General features: G+C 33.9%; 1 protein-coding gene across 2 annotated transcripts in view; it reads left to right on the forward strand.

Annotated features, from left to right (window-relative positions):
• The first annotated feature begins 709 nt into the window (after nucleotides 1–709).
• Nucleotides 710–22,238, forward strand: part of trim33 (tripartite motif containing 33) — a 35,759-nt gene continuing 14,230 nt past the window's right edge. For both annotated transcript variants that reach the window (XM_051117232.1, XM_051117233.1), the window contains exons 1-12: nucleotides 710–1,300; nucleotides 7,365–7,483; nucleotides 8,792–8,939; nucleotides 9,330–9,462; nucleotides 9,725–9,841; nucleotides 10,877–10,991; nucleotides 15,448–15,594; nucleotides 15,881–15,998; nucleotides 17,374–17,687; nucleotides 18,123–18,296; nucleotides 20,477–20,686; nucleotides 21,109–21,235. In XM_051117232.1, the coding sequence (XP_050973189.1) occupies nucleotides 745–1,300; nucleotides 7,365–7,483; nucleotides 8,792–8,939; nucleotides 9,330–9,462; nucleotides 9,725–9,841; nucleotides 10,877–10,991; nucleotides 15,448–15,594; nucleotides 15,881–15,998; nucleotides 17,374–17,687; nucleotides 18,123–18,296; nucleotides 20,477–20,686; nucleotides 21,109–21,235 (2,278 nt within the window). In that variant the 5' untranslated portion in view covers nucleotides 710–744. The remainder of the gene's footprint in view (nucleotides 1,301–7,364; nucleotides 7,484–8,791; nucleotides 8,940–9,329; nucleotides 9,463–9,724; nucleotides 9,842–10,876; nucleotides 10,992–15,447; nucleotides 15,595–15,880; nucleotides 15,999–17,373; nucleotides 17,688–18,122; nucleotides 18,297–20,476; nucleotides 20,687–21,108; nucleotides 21,236–22,238) is intronic.

The following is a 22,238-nucleotide window of genomic DNA, read 5'->3' on the forward strand; positions in this document are numbered from 1 at the left end:
TTAATAAATATAAGTAATATTGCAAGTTTATTTATTTATTTTTTTGTCTGTACAAATCAATCTTTAAGTAAACTTTTAATACTTATGTTGCATTTTTAAGGCTGATAAAATATTGATTTGACTATATGTTTGTAATGTGATATTTTATTAATTAGCATTAAAAGCGTATACATTTCATGTTAGCATCTGCGTTTTTTCCTTAAATATAAGAAATTATGGCTTGAAAATATAATATTAATAGACTAAATACCCATGATCTCCCCAAAAATCACAAAAACGTTCTGTTCGAGGCATCAATATTGGAAATATTGTCCTTGATCATTTTAAATCGATATTTACTACAGTTCACATAAATTGTAGTAAATAAAAAGTGACAATTCATACAAAATAAAATAAAGAATACTAAATAAATTATACTGAAGTTTATAAATAAATAAATAAATTTGAAAAAAAAAATAATTTGAATAAATATAAATAAATTTGAAGAATAAAAAAAAAGATTGTATTGCAATTCCAGTGTAAATTTACGTATTTCAAATTATTTGACGCCAAATACAGCGTTATATTCATTTTTTAAGTTTATAATTTATAATATACCTGCCTTAAAAAATCTATAAGTAATATTGCACGTTTTATTTTTTTCTAGTTTATTCTCTGTGACGAACATGAGAGCGACGGCATGACGTCAAACCCCTCGGATTTTCTGAGCGCGTCGAACGTCAGGCGGTTCAAAGAGGAGCAAAGATGGCGGACAACAAAGGCCAAGATAGCACGGAGAGCTCCGCAAATATGGAGGTAGAGCCTTCGGGAACAGAAGATAACGGAGACGGCGGCTCAAAGGAACCAGACAAGGTCATTTTAATCGACTCGGGGCAGAAGGAAGTAGCAGACGAGCTCAAATCTCAAGAGACCGTTCCCCAAGCGCTTACGACATCCAGCAACAGCAGCAGCGGCGGCGGCGGAGCAGCTACAGACGGGACCCCAAATACCGAGAGCACCGAGCCGCCGCCACCATCGTCCTCTTCCTCAGCGGACAGCACCGCTGCTGGCGCATCACCCGCTCTCAATAACGAGATGTCGCCTCCTCCACCAGCATCCTCAACCTCCTCCTCTTCAACCCCTGCCGCCCCTATAAACCTACTGGATACGTGCGCTGTGTGTAAACAGAGTCTCCAGAACCGCGACTGTGAACCCAAACTCCTGCCCTGCCTGCATTCGTTTTGCCTCAAGTGCATCCCGCAGCCGGAGCGAAAGATCACCGTCCCGGTTCAAGGGCCCCATGGACAGGACACTCGTATTGGTAAGTTAGGAAAAGGGAAGTTAGCTTTGTCAGTTCTGTCCCTAACAATCCTGAAACGATCCATTGCTCGGCTGTTCGCACATGTTGGCTCGTGCAGTCAGTCACATACATGTGAGATCGCCAGATGGGGGCTTGGTGTTAACCCGTGCAGTTGTGGTTATACCTGCAGATTGTAGTATTCTAGTACACAGTTAGCTGTCAGCTCTTATTGGTTAACCAGGGTTTAGCAAGTCATGTGAAGTTAGTTAATAACCAGCAACATATTTTCTTTGCATATGGATGCTGTAACCCAGGGGGGTTTCAATCTTTTAGATGCCTCAGACTCCCAAATATGCGCAACGGACCCTCATATTTTCATGTATGAAGACCAAAATTATACTATAGAAAATGAGAATGAACGTAAATGTAAAATACTATTAGGAAAATGTTTAGTTTCAATTATGTTTACAATGTTTAGGTTTTTCGCCCTACTCACCATAGTACTGTATTATTAGATGTTTGTTTATTCAGTTTATACATTATTTTTTGCAGTGTATACTAATTGTTTGTCACAACATATACTGTTGCAAAATTATTTATAATATTATAGTTCATATATGTTTATTTATAACTGTTTGTGTGTATATAGCTATCAAAACAGTCAGTCTTGTCTATATGTAAACATAGCCAACTGTATTCACAAACATACTTAAAGCAATACATCTTGGCGGTTAATATTTATATTGCTGCTAAATGCAAACTATATTATGGCACAGCTCAAATGTGCTAAAAGCACATATAAGGCATGAAGATATTATAAGATTTAACAATCATTTTTTGTTTGTAAAGCTGCTTTTGAACAGTGCGTACTGTTAAAAGCACTATGCATTTAAAATAAACATGACAGTATTTTTTTTGGCCCCCAGTTTTGAAAACACCTGCACTAACCAACCGTTACATTATAATATCAGATTCTCTAATTAAATAACATTTTAAAAAATAGTCAGCTTTGTCTAAAATTGTTTTATTTGATTTACATTGGATGCATAGATGTTGCAACCTCTTGCACGGTGAGTCAAAGAGTGCTGTGCTTTTTTTTTTTTTTTTTTTTTTTTTTTTCCTTCTTCTTTTTGAATGCAGCAACAATATTTAATTTTTCTCAGTGGAAAAACTCAAGCAGTGGCTGGTCTAGTTGGTCAGACATCTGGTCCTGATGTTTTGACATGACATGTCATTGTCTATGTATTGTTGATCAGATGTGTTGCTGTTGATATGTTTGTGACATAGCAACCACGAGTGAACTGATGTGGTTAACCACACGAGGTAACTAGGATTACCAGTCTAGAGGATGTGATAATGCAGGGGTCACGGCCTGTGACCTCACATCATGTTCTCATTTATGCACAAAGGTTTTCTTTGACAGTGCACCCCGTGTCATCCCCAAATGCGGGGTTGTTTTTTTTTTTTTTTGCTTGTAAATCAGGCTAGAGGCGATGGTGTGGTGATCGATTTGTGATGCATAGTTTTAGCATGGTTTGCGTTATCACTGTTATCATTGTGCTGTGTTAGTGGTGCAGAGGAGATATAAAATGTTCCGCTTGAATTGTGGCCAAAATGCACTTGCTTTGCTGTTGACTCCTGAGCGCGGTGTATTATTCATTATGCTTGCGTTTCTTGTAATAAGTTAGCACCATGCACCGTAGTTAATAATAGATGAACTCTGCTTTAGTGGCTGCATGTAAAGCTATTTTAATTTTTTGTGTGTTTCTTCACCCATATCTTCACCCATACGCTGATGTATATTTATAAGCCTAAAGGCTTTAATTTCTCTTTAAACCACTTCACTAAGCTGTCTCGTCACTGTTATTGCAGAATGCAATAAGAACAATATTCTCATATCGTATCAGTGCTCATTATACTGCAGAATATTTTGTCAGGGTGTTTGATTGAAAAGTTCATTCCACTGACCAGAAATATTAAAATTGAGTATAGCATTCAGTGTACTGGTATAAACTTGTATAAAAATGAGTTATTGCATCAGTAGGTTTGTTGGAGTTTCCTTGAATAGGTTACACTGGTATCACATTACTTTATTGCATTACAAACAAGAATCCCATTTTTTTGTTGTAGTGAGATCTATTAGACATGTTAGAATTATTATCTTACTTAAGATTCTGTTATCTTATTTAAGATTTACCTCCTTAAATGTATCTAAAAAATTAAAAACGTACAATATCAGATTTGGGACCTACTCTGTTAGATTAATATTCAATTTTTTGCTTTTATTTGTTAACTCTTTTTTTTTTTTTTTAATAGGCAAAAACAAGTAAATAATCAAGTCTGTTTTTTTTTTTTTCTACACAAATTGTAAATAACAGAATTCATCAAGCTCAGTCATTCAGTCCTGTTAACAAAGTTATGGTAACACTTTACAGTAAGGTTCATTAGTTAACATTAGTTAGCATGAACTAAAAATGAACAATACTTCCACAGCATTTATTAATCTTAATGATATTTTCAACATTTACTAATTCAGTATTAAAATCACAATTTGTGTTTGTTAACATTAGTTAATGCACTGTGAACTAACATGAACAAACAATGAATGACTGTATTTTTAACTAATATTAACAAAGATTAATAAATACTGTAATAAATGTATTGTTTATTGTTAGTTCATGTTAGTTAATACATTAACTATAAACAAACAACACTTTATTGTGAAGTGTTACTGACATCATTGTATGGAAAGTAATCAAACAGATATTTTTATGTATTCATTTTGTGTATTTTTCTGTAATTAATTTTGTGTTAAAGCAATTTAGGGTTATTCTGAAATCATGTTATTCACAACCCTGTTACAATCGCTTTTTATTTTATGCATTTAGTTTTTAATTTTTTTTTTTAAAGAAATTACAGAATATAACAAATATATAAATGCACATAGTATAATAATATATATATAAACTCATATAGTATTTAAACTCATATAGTTATTCAATTTATTTGAAAGTTAAGCACCTTGTTTTAAGAAATTTAAGAGCTATTAAATGTTTACATGGTTTTATTTTTTATAACAGTATTTTTGAAAATCTTTTTTTTTTTTTTGTTTTGTTTTTTGATAAATGATGCCCTAAACTTAAGCTGTATTATTTGGTAGTTTACCCGTCATTTTTTTGGATCACTAATTGAAGGGTTCGTTCACTTGCCAGGTTTGTTTTGGGCTTGTCGTAGACGTTTAATTAAAGTTCAGGGGGAGGTAACTCAGCGTTTACCAGCGTGACTCATCACATTAACTGACTGAGAAAACTGCATGACACACTCTTTGCTGCTTGTAGAATCTCAACAAGCACTTTGTTGTACTCCCGCATGTTGTCTAACTACAGTTGTCAAATTGTTATTCTCGGCTTGACTGTAGCCGTCTGCTCTTTTTGGTTTGCTTTCAGACACTTCGTGAAGCCTTTTTATGGCGTCCAGAACAAATAAATCCTTCTGAAGAACCGTAAACACCAGCAACCCGTTTTTGACATTATTTAACAGCTCATGACTAGATAAAGATGTTATCGTTTTCTTTCGATTTTAATTTGAAACCTCATTTGTATATATCATAGTATTAAAGGTAGTGGTTCACAACCCTTGGTTTTGAATAATAAGGCATTTTGATTGCATTTCAGGGCTCTGCATATGAATAGCTGTGCCTCAGGCAATGCATCACTGCCTCCAGTTAATATCAGTACAGAGTAACTCAGCTGTGAGTTGCACTGTGTTTCAGTGCAGTGTGTCTCCAGCTGCTCTCACCAGCCAATCATCAGCGGGGTTTTGCAGCTGGGTGCTTAGGGGAAACCGGCTGGAAGCAGTATGAGCCAGTGCAAACTGGCTCGAACCGGTTTGGACTGGTTCTAGCTGTGGCTTTGTGGGGGGATTGATGGGCTGTCAGGGAAAAGAGGTGGGGGGTGTTGCATGTGATGAATGGGGGAGGGGTGTGTCCAATCACTCAATGTGTTTTTAAATTAAATTAAGATGGAATTAAATTAGTTTTATGAATAGATCATTATTTGTGGTGAAATGCTGCTGCAAGACGCACACAAAGAGCTGACTGTTAGTTATTGCAGCGTGTGGCAATAATAGCTAATAAAACCTTATGAATTATTGATTAATCAATCCCTTTTTGGATTTTAAATGCATAAGAAGTCGGCATTGCTGTGGATTTCTTATGCACTCGCAGTAAAAAATTTAGCATTCCCTATAGGAAGCGTTGTGTGTGTGTGTGTGTACTCATGAGGGAAAATCCTCTTGAAGTCTTTGAATTTCTATCTTTTAATCTTTGGTTGCATGATTTTTTTTTTTTTTTTTTTTTAATAATAAAAAAAGAAGTTTACTATGCTGTGGCAGAAAGAAGTCATTAATTTACTTGTTGATTGGTCAGTCCAATCAAACTGCTCTTTTTTTTTTTTTATTGCAAATTCATTTGTCATGGCTTCTGAGAGTTGTCAGACTCAGTTAAAATTATAGATTTGTCTTGATGGTCACCTACTCTACTAGTCCAGGTAGTACTATGCTGTAGCACTCTCTCTAGCGGTTTACAAATGCAAGAATGTGGCTTAAGTAAACACATCTGACCTGGGGTCAGGTGAACTTGAAACCAGCCTAATTATTAAAAGATTAGTTCACTTCCAGAACAAAAATTTACAGATAATGTACTCACCCCCTTGTCATCCAAGATGTTCATGTCTTTCTTTTTTTAGTCGTAAAGAAATTGTTTTCTGAGGAAAACATTTTAGGATTTCTCTCCATGTAATCAACTTCTGTGGTGTTCCCGAAAATTTGAACTTTCAAAATGCAGTTTAAATGTAGCTTCAAAGGGCTCTAAACGATCCCAGCCGAGGAAGAAGGGTCTTCTCTAGCAAAACCATCAGTTATTTTTCAACAAAAATTTACAGTTGATATACTTTTTAACCTCAAATGCTCGTCTTGTCTAGCTCTGCGTGAAATTTTTCTTTTTTTTTCTTTTTTTTTTTTTCCATGGTTATGACCGGGTTTGTCGAAAAACTCCCATCTCATCATCTCATTTTCTCCGAAACGATCAGTTATTTTAATAAAAAAATATTACAATTTATATACTTTTTAATGGCAAACGCTCGTCTTGTCTTACTCTGCCTGGACTGTTTTTGTTCCGGTTCGTGACAGTTAGTGTATGTCCAAAACTCCCATCTCATGTTCTCCCTCAACTTCAAAATCATCAAAGGTGTTTGATGATCTTTGCATATTCACTTTGTAAACACTGCGTTGGTACTTCTGCCGCGATGTAGGATGATTTTAAAGTTGGAGGAGAAAATTAGATGGGAGTTTTTCCTACATACCCTAACTGTTATGACCGGAAAAAAAACGGTTCACACAGACGAGCGTTGAAGGTTAAAAAGTATATACATTTTTATTTAAAAAAAAAAAAAACCAATCGTTTTGCTGGATAAGACCCTTCTTCATCAGCTGGGATCATTTAGAGCCCTTTGAAGCTGCATTTAAATTGCATTTTGGAAGTTTAGATTTTAGGACACCATAGAAGTGTATTATGTGGAGAGAAATCCTGAAATGTTTTCCTCAAAAAACATAATTTCTTTACGACTGAAGAAAGAAATACATTTACATCTTGGATGACAAGGGGGCGAGTACATTATCTGTAACTTTTTTTTTTTTTTTTTTTTCCTGGAAGTGAACTATCCTTTAAGGACGTCCTTAACACTAAGTCAACTAGTCATTTAGACAGCTCACTATTAAAGAAAATATTTTATGGGGAATAGAATCTGAGTCCCATTGCAAACCAAATAAAAATTGCACTGCTGGCCGAAACAATTTATAGTTCTGTTATGAGCCAAGTCATTGTTCAGTATTTTTTTTTTTTTATCTCTTAAATCTCCCATTTACCTGTCATGTCAGATATTGTTTAGGTCTTTAAGTCTGGAGTGTTTAAAAATAGTTGCATGACTCCTGCAGTAGTGTATAAGGGTAAAGTGATGACTCTTCTGTTTGTTTTAGACTTTGCTAATCCTTTTTGTTTTTCTTTGTTTCCTTTTGTGTTTTTGTGCAGTGAATGTCATGCGTTGCACGGTGTGTCACCAGGAGTACAAACAGATTGACATGGTGGACAATTACTTTGTCAAGGACACTTCAGAGGCCACAAACACATCGGTGGAGAACTCTACACAGGTCCGTATCAGCCCTGTGGTATTGATTTAACTAAAGTGTAACAACTGCATCTGTGAAAGAGGACATGGGATGCAAAGTTCACTTTTACATGGTCTTTGCATATAAATGTGTGTGAACACAACCAGCCTACAATGCTTGAGCTCGTATTAGCATATTTCCGCCCTCAGCCAGTTGTACGCTGTCCGCCGTTTTCTCTGACCTTAAACAGCTGTAGCAACAACGTCTCGTAAGCAATGCAAGTGTTTTGTAGTTGGACGTAAAAATGAACATAAGATTCTTAACTTTCTTCCGACATTAGAGCCACTTAGGATGCAGTGGATTCGTTTTGTTTTTGATGGTAATGCTCCATCAAATACACAAAAAAAGGAAAAGGGGACGGGGCGAGCAGTAGCTCATTATCATTTAAAGAGACATGCACCTAAATATGTCAATGTAAGCAGAGCTTTTTTTGACAAGGTAAAAAAGATGATGTTTTACACAACCATTGATGGATTTTTGCAGACATTTCATGAAGACCCTAAAGAATCATCAGTCCTGAAAATGAATTTTAAATAAATTAAATGCGTTGGTCAAAAATTGATCTAAAATTACAATTAAAGCAAGTATAACTTAAATGTCTACAAAACCACAAAACCAGTCTTAAGTAGCATGGGTATATTTGTAGCAATAGCCAAAAATGCACTGTATGGTTAAAAATTCACGATTTTTCTTTTATGCCACAAACCATTAGGATATTAAGTAAAAGTCATGTTCCATGAAGATATTTTGTAAATTTCCAACCGTAGAAATATTAAAACTTAATTTTTGATTAGTAACATGCATTGCTAAGATTTCATTTGGACAACTTTAAAGGCAATTTTCTCAATATTTTGAATTTTTTTTTTTTGCACCCTCAGATTCCAGATTTTCAAGTAGTTGTATCTTGGCCAAATATTGACCTATCAACAAAAAATAAATAAATATTGTCCTAACAAACCATACATCTTAAAGCTTAAAGCTTATTTAGTCAGTTTTCAGATGATGTATAAACCTGAATTTAACAAAATGGACCCTTATGACTGGTTTTGTGGTCCAGGGTCACAAATGTGTTTTAGAAAGTCGTTTTTTTTTTTAAATTGAACTAAAACGGCTTTTAAATCAAATTGAAAACCAGTGAATCAACTGGTATTCACACCCCTAGAATAAACTTTGGTTTATTAGCTTGCATGCTGCCGTTCATCGTTTTTTTTTAGTTTGGTTTGAGCCAATAAATCAGTCCTCTGGTCATTTTTTTTTAAGAGACGTTGTTCTTTATTTGCTCTGTAACAGGTTTGCACCAGCTGTGAAGATAATGCCAGTGCCATTGGATTCTGCGTTGAATGTGGGGAGTGGCTCTGTAAGACCTGCATTGAAGCACATCAACGGGTCAAATTCACTAAGGACCATAAAATACGCAAAAAAGAGGAAGTGTCTTCTGGTATGTGCTAGGAGCTAATTAATTTCCATATTTAATTGATTATATTTGCAAGGCAGTTGCAATATCACTGTTTTCGTTACACTAAAGCTTTGGTCTAGTGCTCGTGTTGTAGTTTGGATTTTTCAGCAACGCTATGGAGTGTCTGTTTTGCACATTTAGCAGACTGAATCGTAGTACAGTTGCTATGGCAACAGGCAGAGTTTTGAGTGAGTCGCTTGCTCAGCCTGTACTGTTTTCATTAAAGCTAACCCACTTAGTTTCCCTCATTTTGATTGAGCTTGGCAAGGGGCATATGAGAACATATGGCAGTCATAGACTGAGAGAATAGAGGATGGGGGGAAGACATAAGCAGCAAAAGATGAATTTGACTTTGGTGGTTCTGTGTTGTAGAATCGGTTGGGACGTCAGGCCAGAGACCTGTCTTCTGTCCGGTACACAAACAAGAGGCCCTCAAGCTCTTCTGCGAGACATGTGACACTCTAACCTGCAGAGATTGCCAGCTGCTCGAACACAAAGAACACAGGTGAGCCGGACCACAGTGTTTACAGTAACCACACACCATCATCTTCGTAACGATCATCTTCATCGGTATTAAATCTTCTGGCAATGTATGAAAGCATTTTTGAACAAGGAAATTAGATAAAGAGAGACCTAGAACAAAAGCATGATATTAAAGGAATAGATCATCCAGAAAAAAAATCTGTCTTAAAGACAACAGTTTGTAGCTCCAGTAAAGCATTAAAGGTAAGATAAATATTCACCTCCACCATCTCTTTTCTTTGTAGGTACCAGTTTCTAGAAGAAGCCTTTCAAAACCAGAAAGGCATCATTGAGACATTCATGACTAAGTTGCAAGAGAAAAGAAACTTTGTGGAGTTTTCTGCATCTCAGGTGCAAAACAGGTAGGAATTCTAATGCATTTTTACCATCGGTTTGTGATGAAATTTCTAGGTCTTGTTTTGTCTGTTAAATAAAAGTGGCTGGACCTGATTGAATGCATTTTTTATGCATTTTATCAGCCTTTTTAAAGTCACCATGAAATCAAAAATTACAATTGTAATTTTTTAAACAATGTTAAAGTATTTATTATAAATTACTTATCAGTGCACATAATTTAATAATTTAATACATTTTTAATCAAAAACATTAACCTCCCCTCCCCCTCTCAGCGTCATGGCGTAAGACTTGAAAAAGGGGTTGGACTATGCTGACTGTCTAATGACCAGACTTTTATCCTGGAAGTTTGTTTCACAGGAGATCTGACCAGACATAACGCTAAATCTGCCAGTTTGTTCAACAAACAAACCAGACAGGAAAGTTTATAGATTAATGTCAGTCGAGTCTAGTTTGAAAATGGTGTACTGACGTCTTTCTGCAGTTGAGAGAACATACCATCTGATGATCATTCATGTGTATTTTATGCTATAACTGGCAGGAAGAGATCAATTAGTGTTTGAATCGTTAAAACTGATGTGCTACAGCAATCTGTTACATTAAAGAAATCCCCAAAAAGGATATTTATTGTTTAAATCTCTTTTAAAAATGACAAAATTTGAAAGCTGAGACTTTAATACCAAAAGTTCTGCTCTGCTCAACTGCTCTGTCAATGCGTTAGCAGTGTCCTCTCTGCGTGAGAACGCAGTCAACTCAGTTCAAATGGCACGTGAACAGATCATCTTTTTCTCTTTACTACTACTTATAGCATGAAATAAACATAAATCAACATTAGAGTTTTGTCTCGTCCTCAGAAAGACAATACAGCAGTCCACTGACTTCCTGTTTGGGTTGTTTGTCGAACAAAATGTCGGATTCAAAACTCCCAGCAATGGTTGAAATTCCACCCTGCATTCCAGAAGAGATGTACTTCACAATAGGGAAGAAAAGAGTATCGCAACTTCCTTTCATGCCGACTTTAATGTATTTTGTTTTCTTTTTAGAATTAAAGAAGTTGCTGAGACGCATAAGAAGGTTGAACATGAGATAAAAATAGCAGTCTTTACTCTCATCAATGAAATCAACAAGAAAGGCAAATCTTTACTGCAGCAGTTGGAGGTAAGTGTACAGGCATCAAAAAAGCCACACATACTTGATTTCCTAAGGCAAACATTCTGAAATTCCAGTTAAAAGATGTTTGTATGGACAGCTAAGACATGTAACAAATAACAGGAAATTGTGAGATACACTACCAGTCAAAATGTTTTTTAAAGAAGTCTCTTCTGTTCACCAAGCCTGCATTTATTAGATCCAAAGTACAGCGAAAACGGTACAATTTTGAAATATTTTTACTATTTCAAATAACTTTAAAAAACAAAAAAAATCTTACTGTTCAAAAACTTTTGACTGGTAGTGTACATTACTAATGCAAATGCTTTTTCAACATAATGCGCTTGTGAACCACCAGATCAAATGGCAAAGATCGCCTACAGACCATTCAATCAACCAAAAACACGGGTTTTAAACTGGGGACTCGTTATAACTAAGAAAACAACCACGTATTTAAAAAAGAAAAATTGAAAAGCCCTTTCTGCAGAGCCACAGATAATTTAATTTAGATGAAAGCGTTTGCTAAATTAATAAATGCAGATCATGTGATGTAAGTATATCCAAAGTTTAACTGATAAAGCTGTGTGACTAAAAATAACAAGCTTTCAAGATGTTATGTTTGTGGTTTATACATATTTAACATGCGATAACACACTTGCAATAAGTGATGCATGCATTGACAAAATCTGATCGAGTGGTCACAGGTGATGCATTGGAGCTGCATGGTAATTCTAAATGTATACAGTGATTTGTCTCGGCTGACCATTTGTGATCGGATCACTGGGGATGCACATTAATAGTTAGTGCAAACGAGGTCGTCGTGTTTTTCTAACAACCCCCTTGTGTGAATCTTATCACATGCCATAGATCTTGCGAATTGCTGTGGGGGAAGCTTTACTGATGGTGTGAATTGGAGCAAAACTGCTAGGGTATGAACAAAATGACATGAGTTTAGAAATGGATGATGCAAGCCAAAGGTATGAGCAACAATGTATCAACATCTGAAGGACAAAGATAACATGTTCAAGGAAGAGTTTGGACGCTGAAGACAGATGATTTGAGAGAGGCCAAATGTGAAAATGTAGCAAATGGATGGCTGAAAGGGGAAGTGCTGCTTGTTAGACACCTACAACACTGTCCTTCAGGGCTCAACCCAATTTAGCCCCATTTGACACCTTTTACTGCAATTCACACCAGTCGGTGATGAATCGAGCCCTGCAGATGTCACAGTGTTTGATGTTACATCTACAGGGAGTCTTCACTGTTGTCATCTCATGACTGATGAAGCCATTCAAGTGTGGTCAAACTTGAACCAGAGTCTATGTATACGCCTTGATGCTAACATCCATCTCTGGTATTTGATCACAAGTGGGCAGCAAAGACAGATGGTTATCTTTACTAGGGCCCTATGATTTCTGTGATGTGAAAAACGTGGACGGAATCACAGAATCCAGTTCTAAAAATGGAATTATAAAACAGATAGTTACCGTCCTTGATTCTGATTGGTTGAGCCGAACATACACCTTGGCAACCACTTTTTTTGCAACCACAACCGTTTCTGAGGAACTACAAGTGTTTGGCAGAAGAATAATGTTTTTACTAATATCATTACACTTTATTTGCTGTTTTATTTTGTGAAACCTTACTACATATATGGAATAACCAATTTATAAAAGCAATAAACCCTGTGAAGATGTGGTTTACAGTGAATTTATAACAGCTAAGGGGGTTTTAGGCACTCCTCTTCACGTTGTGCCTAAAAACGCCCCTTAGCTGTTATGAATTCACCTTAAACCTTCTTGGGGCTTATTGCTTTAGTAATTGTTTAAGATGGAATGTCATGGAATTTGCCAAATTTTGGATGAATAAATCAAAAGTTCAAAATCAAAAAGACTATTTAAATATGAATCCTGCATGTTCTGTGTGCCTCTTTGTGAATGGATGGCACAGAGGCACAGTTTCGTTTATTACACACATACTGAAAGCACACGACACTTGTGGTGTTTTCAGCCTCTGCCACCTCAATATATGAGTACATGAACATATAAACCGGGGTGTACATGTGTTTATTTTTATTTTTTTAAGCCTGGCTCTCGTAAGAGTACCTGGAGATTTGGTTTGGTCCTCACACTGTGCATTGTGTGACCCATTAAATATAACTCTAAAAAAAAAAAAAAAAATTAATAGTAGTGATAACATCATTGGACTTTTTTTTTTTTTTCTCCCAAATAAAATAATAAACAAACTAATAAAGTGTGGTAATTAGCAAGCTTTTATTTTGGCGAGTTGCCGGCAAGTAAACATACGCACTTTCGCCGGAGTTAGCACTTCTGATTGCTTGAAAATTGTTCAGTGAAGAGTGTCAGTGAATGAAATGTCATATTTTTGCATTGTGCTTTGAAAACAGCAGCGTATACCGTAGAATTATGCTTTTAGTTCGAATAGATATCTTACACAATATTACAGTTTGTCGATCTAAAATGGTAATGGACCTTTCTCACATTTCCAGGTTTCTCATAGCGGAAGTCGTCATAGTTGGGTAAAATCCGAGGGCAGTGAATGGGAGAGTACCTCAAATATATTTTTTGCATTCCCATTTGCTCAAATAGCAAAAGAAAAACTCCACAATAGTGTTTTCATGACCTTCAATCAAAGGAAAAAAACTGAGAAAGACTGATATTGGCAGTCAGAAGAGAGAACAATGTCAAATTTACCGTCCCTCCCATAGACGCAGCATTAGAAACACACTCGCATAGCGTTAACTAGGTTTTTTTTGTAATTTGATGAAAAGGTGATATAATACAAAGTATGGTGTTATAAATGTACATGCATATTTTTAAAAATCAAAATTTTAAAAACTTTGAGGGATTTATGATGATGATGACCGTTGAAACGCGTCATCACAGGCTTGTGAAAAGGGTCCATTGTGCATTAACAGCTGTCAACCATGTCGGCAGCATGGTTCAAAATAACAGCAACCCTTCAAAATAAAAGTTCAGTTTAACTTGCGATTGTGACAAACATATTACTTAACGATAGTACTGCTACTACTAATATTTTTATTTAAATATTAAATTAAATAACGTTTAATTTATTAAATTTATTTATTTATTATAAGTAATAATAATAATAATAATAATAATTTTTTAAGGAATATTTACCAGAATTTGTTTACCAGAAAAATGTAAATACACAACAAAAAACTAAATAAATTCATTAGAGATGCTTTTGATTATTAAAATTTAATGAAACCATTAAAATGGAATCTAGAAAATTATTGGACAACACAGAATTTGGTAAAAATAAAAATGAATGTGAGAAAAATATGATGCACTTCATAGGGTGTTTAAATATTTAATTTTTGTTAAACTTTTAAAAAATTGCTGTTAAGTTGTGTAAGTTTCATGATTTCATTTAATTAGACAATTTTGTAATTTTGTAATTTAATCATTATATCAGAATCTAGAAAATTAAAATGGGAAAAAATGGAATCCGGAAAAATTAAAGCAGGAATAAAATGGAATTTGATTTATTTAAAAAAAAAAAAAAAAAAAAAAAAAAAAAAAAAACAATAAAAGTTTGGATTTTATGGTATAAACATGTCATTTGTGACCACTTTGATCAGATTTCATGAGGATTGTCTTCTGATTCCACACATCAGAAACTGTCCACATTTAATGTCCACTGATCTGAGAGTAGAAAAGTGACATAATTGGCTACTTTACTGCTTTGATGCAGTGATAAGGTGGTACAATGAATGGAATTCTCAATTTTTAAATTTGGTTTTAGATGAATAGAGTATAAAATGTAAAAATAAAGTGTGCAGCATGACATAGGTGGAAACAGGACGTACACCTGAATGTGTGTCACATTACCACATTGTACATTTGAGTTTAAACCAGAGTTGTTGTTTAAAACTCAAACTATTAAAAATAATTTTCAGTAAACAAAATAAAACCATCACAAACTATAAATATTACATGACAAACCTTAAAAAAAAAAAAAAAAGTACAAAATTTTATAACTTGCTTTGGAACTAACTGAAATAAATACTAAAATTACTAAAGCAAAAAATGGGGGGGAAAAATTAGGCTAAAGGGAATTAAGTAAAACAATCTAAAAAAAATTACCAAAGTGCATAATAGAATTGCTAAAAATTAAAATAACATTAAAATGAAAACCAAATGTATGAAAATAAAAGCCAATTATAAATATTTGAATGAAAAAAAACTAACTAAAATAATGCCGGTGATTTGGTTGTGTTTTATCTAGTTGTTTTTTGCACTGGTCTAGTTTTTGTCATTCTGGAGACTCTGATCTCGTCATCCTGCCTTTCTGCATCTGACGTTAATGGTTCCTGGTTTGGCATTAGAAGTTCATAATTTTAAAGCCCAGAATTTGTTTCATTTCAGTCATTCATAATATTCTTCTCTTCCCTCTTTATTTCCTCCATCACCATGTAAAGAGTGTGACCAAAGAGAGGAGTATGAAGCTGCTCAGCCAACAGAGGGACATCAGCATCCTGGCCCAGCAGATCATCCATGTGCTCAACTTTACTAACTGGGCCATCAGCAATGGAAGCAGCACAGCGCTGCTCTACAGCAAGAGACTGGTCAGCCACAACGCTTATTCCTCTCACAAAAAACACCTGTTTACTTTTCCTTTTAGGTTCTGGTTTTGCAGATGTGTAATTTGTATCTGCACTACACCTTCCAATAAAAACAGTTCTGTCTTTGGAGATGCCACTTGCACTATTTCAAACAAAACGACTTCCTTAATTTTAAAGATGTTGCTTAATCAGGGTCTGGACCTTGCTAACATCATTTTGCTATTGTAGACTCTTCTCTCGTTTGTGTCTTTCCTCATTTGCTTTTTTTGGGATTTTCTCATCGCTGTAGATCACATACCAGCTGCGTTTCATTATGAAGGCCCGTGTGGACCCAGTACCTCAAAGTAATGGAGCAGTCCGCTTCTTCTGCGACCCCACCTTCTGGGCCAAGAATGTGGTTAACCTTGGTATTGACACAACACTGACCAAACTTGCAGCTGAAAACTTGTTTTTATAGCACTCTGAAACCAAAGGCTCTTTTGTGCCAGGTTTCAATTTTGGTGCAGCAAACATGCATAATTAGATTTTAAAATTGTGTCTGAAATATAATGCTGCAGTTTTGTTTTATTTAATTTAATTAAATATTGTGTCTAAAATATCATACTACAATAGATTTTTTTTTTATTTTATTTTACATTTTTTAATTAAACTTATCTGAAATATCATGCTACGGTAGTTTATTTTAAATTTAATTATTAAAAAAGAAATCTGAAAAATCAGCAGATTTTATTTTATTGCATTGTTTATGAGTGTTAAAATTAAATATTTTGTCTGAAATATTATACCAAAATATTTTATTTGATAAAATCAAGCATGTTGTCTGAAATATCCTAATATAGTATTTCTTTTTATTTTTGTTTACTTTTAATTAAACATTTAGTAGCATTAATAGTTAAAAAAAAAAAATGATACTGCATCATTATTTTATTTGATCAAATTAAACATTTTTCCAGAGCTGTACTAATACTACAGTATTTAAAAAAAGTATATATAATTTTAATATCATACTACAGTATTTTATTTTATTGCATTTTGTTTTTTTGTTTATAAATGTTAAAATTAAACATTTTGTCTGAAATATTATACAAAAATATTTTATTTAATAAAATCAAGTCTAAAATATTTATTTATTTATTTATTTTAATCAAAACATTGTGTCTGACAAATTGACCGATTTTATTTTATTGCATTTTTTTATTTTATAAAATATATAAAGAATATAATATTATAATATTTCGTTGTATTATTATATTTTTTTAAATGAAACATTTAATGAATAGTATAAAAAAAAACATACGGCATCATTTTTATTTTATTTGATTTAATTATTTTTTTTAGAACGATCATACTACAGTATTTTATTTTTTAATTATATTTTCCTTTTTTAAAAAATTAAACCACCTGATCATCATATCATACTACAGTAATTTATTTTTAATTTAATTAAAAAAATTTTTTGAATTAAAACATTGTCTGAAAAATTGGCTGATTTAATTTTATTGCATTTTGTTTATGAATGTTTATAAATGTTAAAATAAAACATTTAGTTCAAAATATTATAATACAATATTTTACAAAATCAAGCATGTTGTCTGAAATATCATTATACAGTGTTTAATTGTATTTTTATTTAAAACAAATTTAATTAAACATTTAGTAGTATTAATAATATAAAACTATCATACAGCAATATTTTATTTTGTTTAACTTTTTCAGAGCATGCTGTGAATTCAGACTTGGTGTGAATGGGCCTTTATATGCCTTTTCTCCTTTTTTGTCCAGGCAATCTGGTTATTGAAAAAGTGCCACATACTGCTCCTCCTCCCCAAATGATGGTCAATCAGCAGATCTCTCCCAGTCACAACCACCCAGGTAAGCACTCAGGACAGATCAACCTGGCCCAGCTGAGGTTGCAGCACATGCAGCAGGCTGCAATCGCTCAGAAGCACCAGCATCAACAGCAACAGCAGCAGCAGCAGCAACAACAGCAACAACAACATCAGCAACAAATTCAGCAGCAGATGCGCATTGCCACACAGATGTCTCAGCATCCTAGACAAGGAGGTCCACCACAGATAACTGGTATACAGCAACCGGTACGTTAGAGATTAGATCTTTCCTGCTTTCCATGCATGAGTGGTTTATTCTTGTCTAACTGGTGGGCCATAATAGATGTGCTGTTTAACTAGGAAAACTTGTGAAGCTGAACAACCTGGTTGACCAGCTTTGTTTTTTAGATAAAAGTTGATAACCAATAAGGTTTTTCTGGTTGAGCTTCATATTTGTCAGAAGAACATTGTTAAAATGTTCTCTTTTACTGTTACATCTTTAAAGTTTTTGTTCCTCAAAAAATAAAGATTCATTTGTTAAATAACCTTACGATTTGTTCAGGATGCATGTCAGCAGAACTATATTTTGTTTATTCTTATAAATATTTGTTGATTTTGAAATTATAATCGTCCAATGTGATTATTTCATGATTTGTACATGTAAGGGCCATGTTGCATTTCTTCCTCTTTCTCTCTTTTCAGCCACCAAGGCTCATTAGTATGCAGGCCTTGCAGAGGGGTGGGGTTAATGGCTCCTCCCACATGTATCCACCTCATCATCTGCGCATGGTATCAGCGCAGAACCGCATGCCTTCGGCGCAGCCCCGACTTAACGGGCAACCGTATCCTATGATGCAGCCCCAATTACAGAGACAGGTTAGTGCAGAGACTCCAGCAGGTCACATGATTAAAAACTAGTGCTGTTAAATGATTAATCGCATCCAAAATAGGTTTTTGTTTGCATAATATATGTGTGTGTACTGTGTATGTTTATTATGTGTATATATAAATACACACACGTACAGTATGTATTTTGAAAATATTTACATGTTTTTGTATATATTTATATTTATAGAATTTATATATAAATAGATTTAATATATAAGCATCAAATATTTTTCTTCAATATAGACAGTTGAGGTCAAAAGTTTACAGAAGTTTCAAACGCTCACTGATGCTGCAGAAGGAAAAATGATGCATTAAAAACTTTTTGAATTTGAAGATCAGGGTGAATTTAACTTATTACATCTTCATTCGGTTCAGAAGTTTTCACCCCCTGGCTCTGAATGCATCGTTTTTCCTTCTGAATCATTAGTGAGTGTTTGAACCTTCTGTAATAGTTGCATATGAGTCCCTCAGTTGTCCTCAGTGTGAAAAGATGGATCTCAAAATCATACAGTCATTGTTGGAAAGGGTTCAAATACACAAAAATGCTGAAAAACCTAAGACATTGTGGAACCTGAAGGATTTTTCTGAAGAACTGCAGGCAGTTTAACTGTTCAGGACAAACAAGGGACTCACAAACAAAAAAAAGGTAACAGCATTCAGGTAACAACACAGTATTAAGAATCAAGTGTATGGAAACTTTTGAAGCTCTTTTTTTTTCTTTTTTATTTATTTATTTTTTTTTAATAAATAAATTCAACTATATACTCACTCTTGTGGACTATATGTAAACGTCTTTTATGTAAAACGTCTTATTCAGGTCATTACTAAATAAATAACATGCATTTTGTATGATCCCTCTTATTTTTGTAAAATAATTAGCATTTTGCAGATTCCGCAAGGTGTATGTAAACTTTTAACCTCAACTGTACATGCAGGTATATACATACATATACATACATACATACATACATAATATACACAGTACACATCTAATTATGTAAACAACTTTTATTTTGGATGCAAATTAATCGTTTGACAGCATTATTAAAATCCCAAAATTTTAAGATGTCACTATTTTTCTTCACTGTTTTTAATCTCTATTGGAACAAGATAAATGAGCAAAAGTGATTGTTCAACAAAAAACATTTCTGAAAGTTTTCAAAAGTTGGGAATGTTTCTGAAATTTACTGGCTTTTTATTTTATTTTTTGCCTCGTTGCAGTTCTAATTTATTATGTCTGAAACTTTGTGTCTGAAATCTTATACTACGGTATTTTATTTATTTATTTTTTTATTATTATTTTTATTTATTTATTTATGTATTTATTTTTTTAAATTAAGCAACTATTGTGATTAAGGAGAGTGAGCATTTCTGTTATTCACACCAACAAAGTATGTGACATAGGCCCCTGTAGGTCACATGACATTTTAATATTTTTGTTTTCTATTTGAATATATTTTAAAATGTAATTTATTCCTGATCAAAGCTGAATTTTTAGCATCGTTACTTCAATCCCATGATCCTTCTGGAATCATTCCAATATTCTGATTTGCTGCTCAAAAAAACATTTATTGTTATTATCATGTTGAAAAAAGCTAAGTGAATGTCTTTTCCTCAGTTTTCTTTGAACAGAAAGTTCAGAAGAACAGCATTTATCTTAAATAGAAATCTTTTGTTACATTATAAATGTTTTTATTGCTTTTGATCAATTTAAAGCATCCTTGCTAAAAAAAAAAAGCATATTAAAATGATTTCTGAAGGATCATGTGTCACTGAAGACTGGAGTAATGATGCTGAAAATTTAGCTTTGATCACAGGAATATGTAATTATTTTAAATAGTAAAAATGTTACTGTTTTTGCTGTACTTTGGATCAAATAAATGCAGGCTTGGTGAGCAGAAGGGACTTCTTTAAAAACATACTGTTATTATATTTATAAAGACATTCAATGTCTTTAATATAGAGGTTTAGGGTAAAATGCTTTTTTAGGTGTCCACTTGTATGTCAGTTTCCTTTTTTTTTCCCACTCATTTTTGTTTGAGGAAAAATAAATGAGTAAATTGTCTTGCCTTTTACACAGGACTACTAAAAAATAACATATTCCATATTCAGAAAAAAATAAATGCACCTGCTGTTTTCCAACACTTTCCCTTTTTCCCCACTCATAGCACTCTAATCCTGGGCATGCTGGGCCTTTCCCTGTGGCGTCGCTACACAACATTAGTGCTGCCAACCCCACCAGTCCCACCAGTGCCAGTATGGCCAATGCCCACATTCACCGCGGCCCCACTAGTCCTGTTGTCGCCCCCATAGAGCTCATACCATCAGTCACCAACCCCGAAAACCTGCCCTGCCTGCCCGACATCCCTCCCATTCAGGTAACTTTACTATTGCATTTTCCTAGACTGATCGTCAGAGTATTAGATGTTGTGGAATGACTTAGTAGTTAAAGATCTGGCCTGGTAACCCAAAGGTTGTAAGTTCAAAACCCAGAACGCATGATCATGAGGATACAAATCTAATAATCGGGTGGAAATGTAATAAAGGACCTAAATGTAATAACTTTTGGGCCTAAATTTAATAAAGCATTTAAATGTAATAACTTTTGGGCCTAAATGCAATAAATGTTCTTAACATAATTACGTTTAAGGCACCTCAGGCAACGAGACAAAGACAATCCCTATGCTATTATTGTTCTTTATATAACAGACGCTTCCTTAACCGAAGCAAAATTAAACAAAGCTGAATTGATTTAGAGCTCATGTGTTGGAAAAACAAATTTTGTTTTTGTAATTTCCAGCTTGAAGATGCCGGTTCAAGCACACTGGATAACATCCTCAGTCGATATATTTCTGCTAGTTCATATCCTGCTGTTGGGCCTACCAATCCCTCACCGGGACCTTCTACACATTCCCCAGGATCGTCAGGTATTTTCTTGACATGTTTGGCTTCCAAATGTTCGTATAAATTAGCATGCTTTTAAATAGCATCATGAAATATTCATGCACATTAGCATTTGGCTTGTATATTATTTATATATGCTTATATATGCCATACTTGTCATGCTCATGGTGCTATATGGCATAAACTCCTATCCAACCAACCCGGGGGCCAAGGCTGTGCAAGTTGTCCAGCGTTGTTTATGCCTGCTCAGTGCCTCTGGTTCCGTATGGCACAGTCTCCCATCCAACCATATGCACCAACCCTGGGGCTCAGGCTGCATTAGCCACGCTAGCATCATTAATGCACGCTCAGTGCCATATGCTGCTTCACCACACAACCCTATGTGCCAATCTCACCAACAACTCCAGCTAGCATATATATGCATTACTGCGTACCAAACATTAATTAATTAATAAAAAACTGTGTAAAAGTGTAAATAAAAATTAGATGTTAAATGTTGTCAATAATAAATGTTGTCTCGGTAATAAATAATGACAAAAGCACAACAAAATTACTAAAATTAAAATAAACTGAAAATATAAAAATAAAAGCAATTTAAAATATCAATTAACACTTATATAAATAATATTAAAACTGTTGCATTTTTAGTGCATTTTTTCTCAAAGCTTTAAATTAAAACATACATTAGTAAATGATTTAAAAAAAAATTATATGATTCAAAATTAGTACTTAAGTTCGTTAAATTATTATTTTTTTTCATGACACTTAATTGACATCCAGAATTTCATGGTCATGTAAAACTGTTGCATTATTAGTACATTTTTTTTTTTTTTTCAAAGCCTTAAATTAAAACATACATTTGTAAATGATTAAAAAAAAAATTATTGTATTTGACATTTATTGCATTACTTATTTAATTTATTTATTCATTTATTATTAATGTGATTTTATTATTATTATTCGACTTAAGATGCCACTAACAGCATATTTTATTTTATTTTATTTTATTGTATTTTTTTCATGACA

Source organism: Labeo rohita, chromosome 8, assembly GCF_022985175.1.
Source record: "Labeo rohita strain BAU-BD-2019 chromosome 8, IGBB_LRoh.1.0, whole genome shotgun sequence".
In the NCBI taxonomy this organism is placed as follows: Eukaryota; Metazoa; Chordata; class Actinopteri; order Cypriniformes; family Cyprinidae; genus Labeo; species Labeo rohita.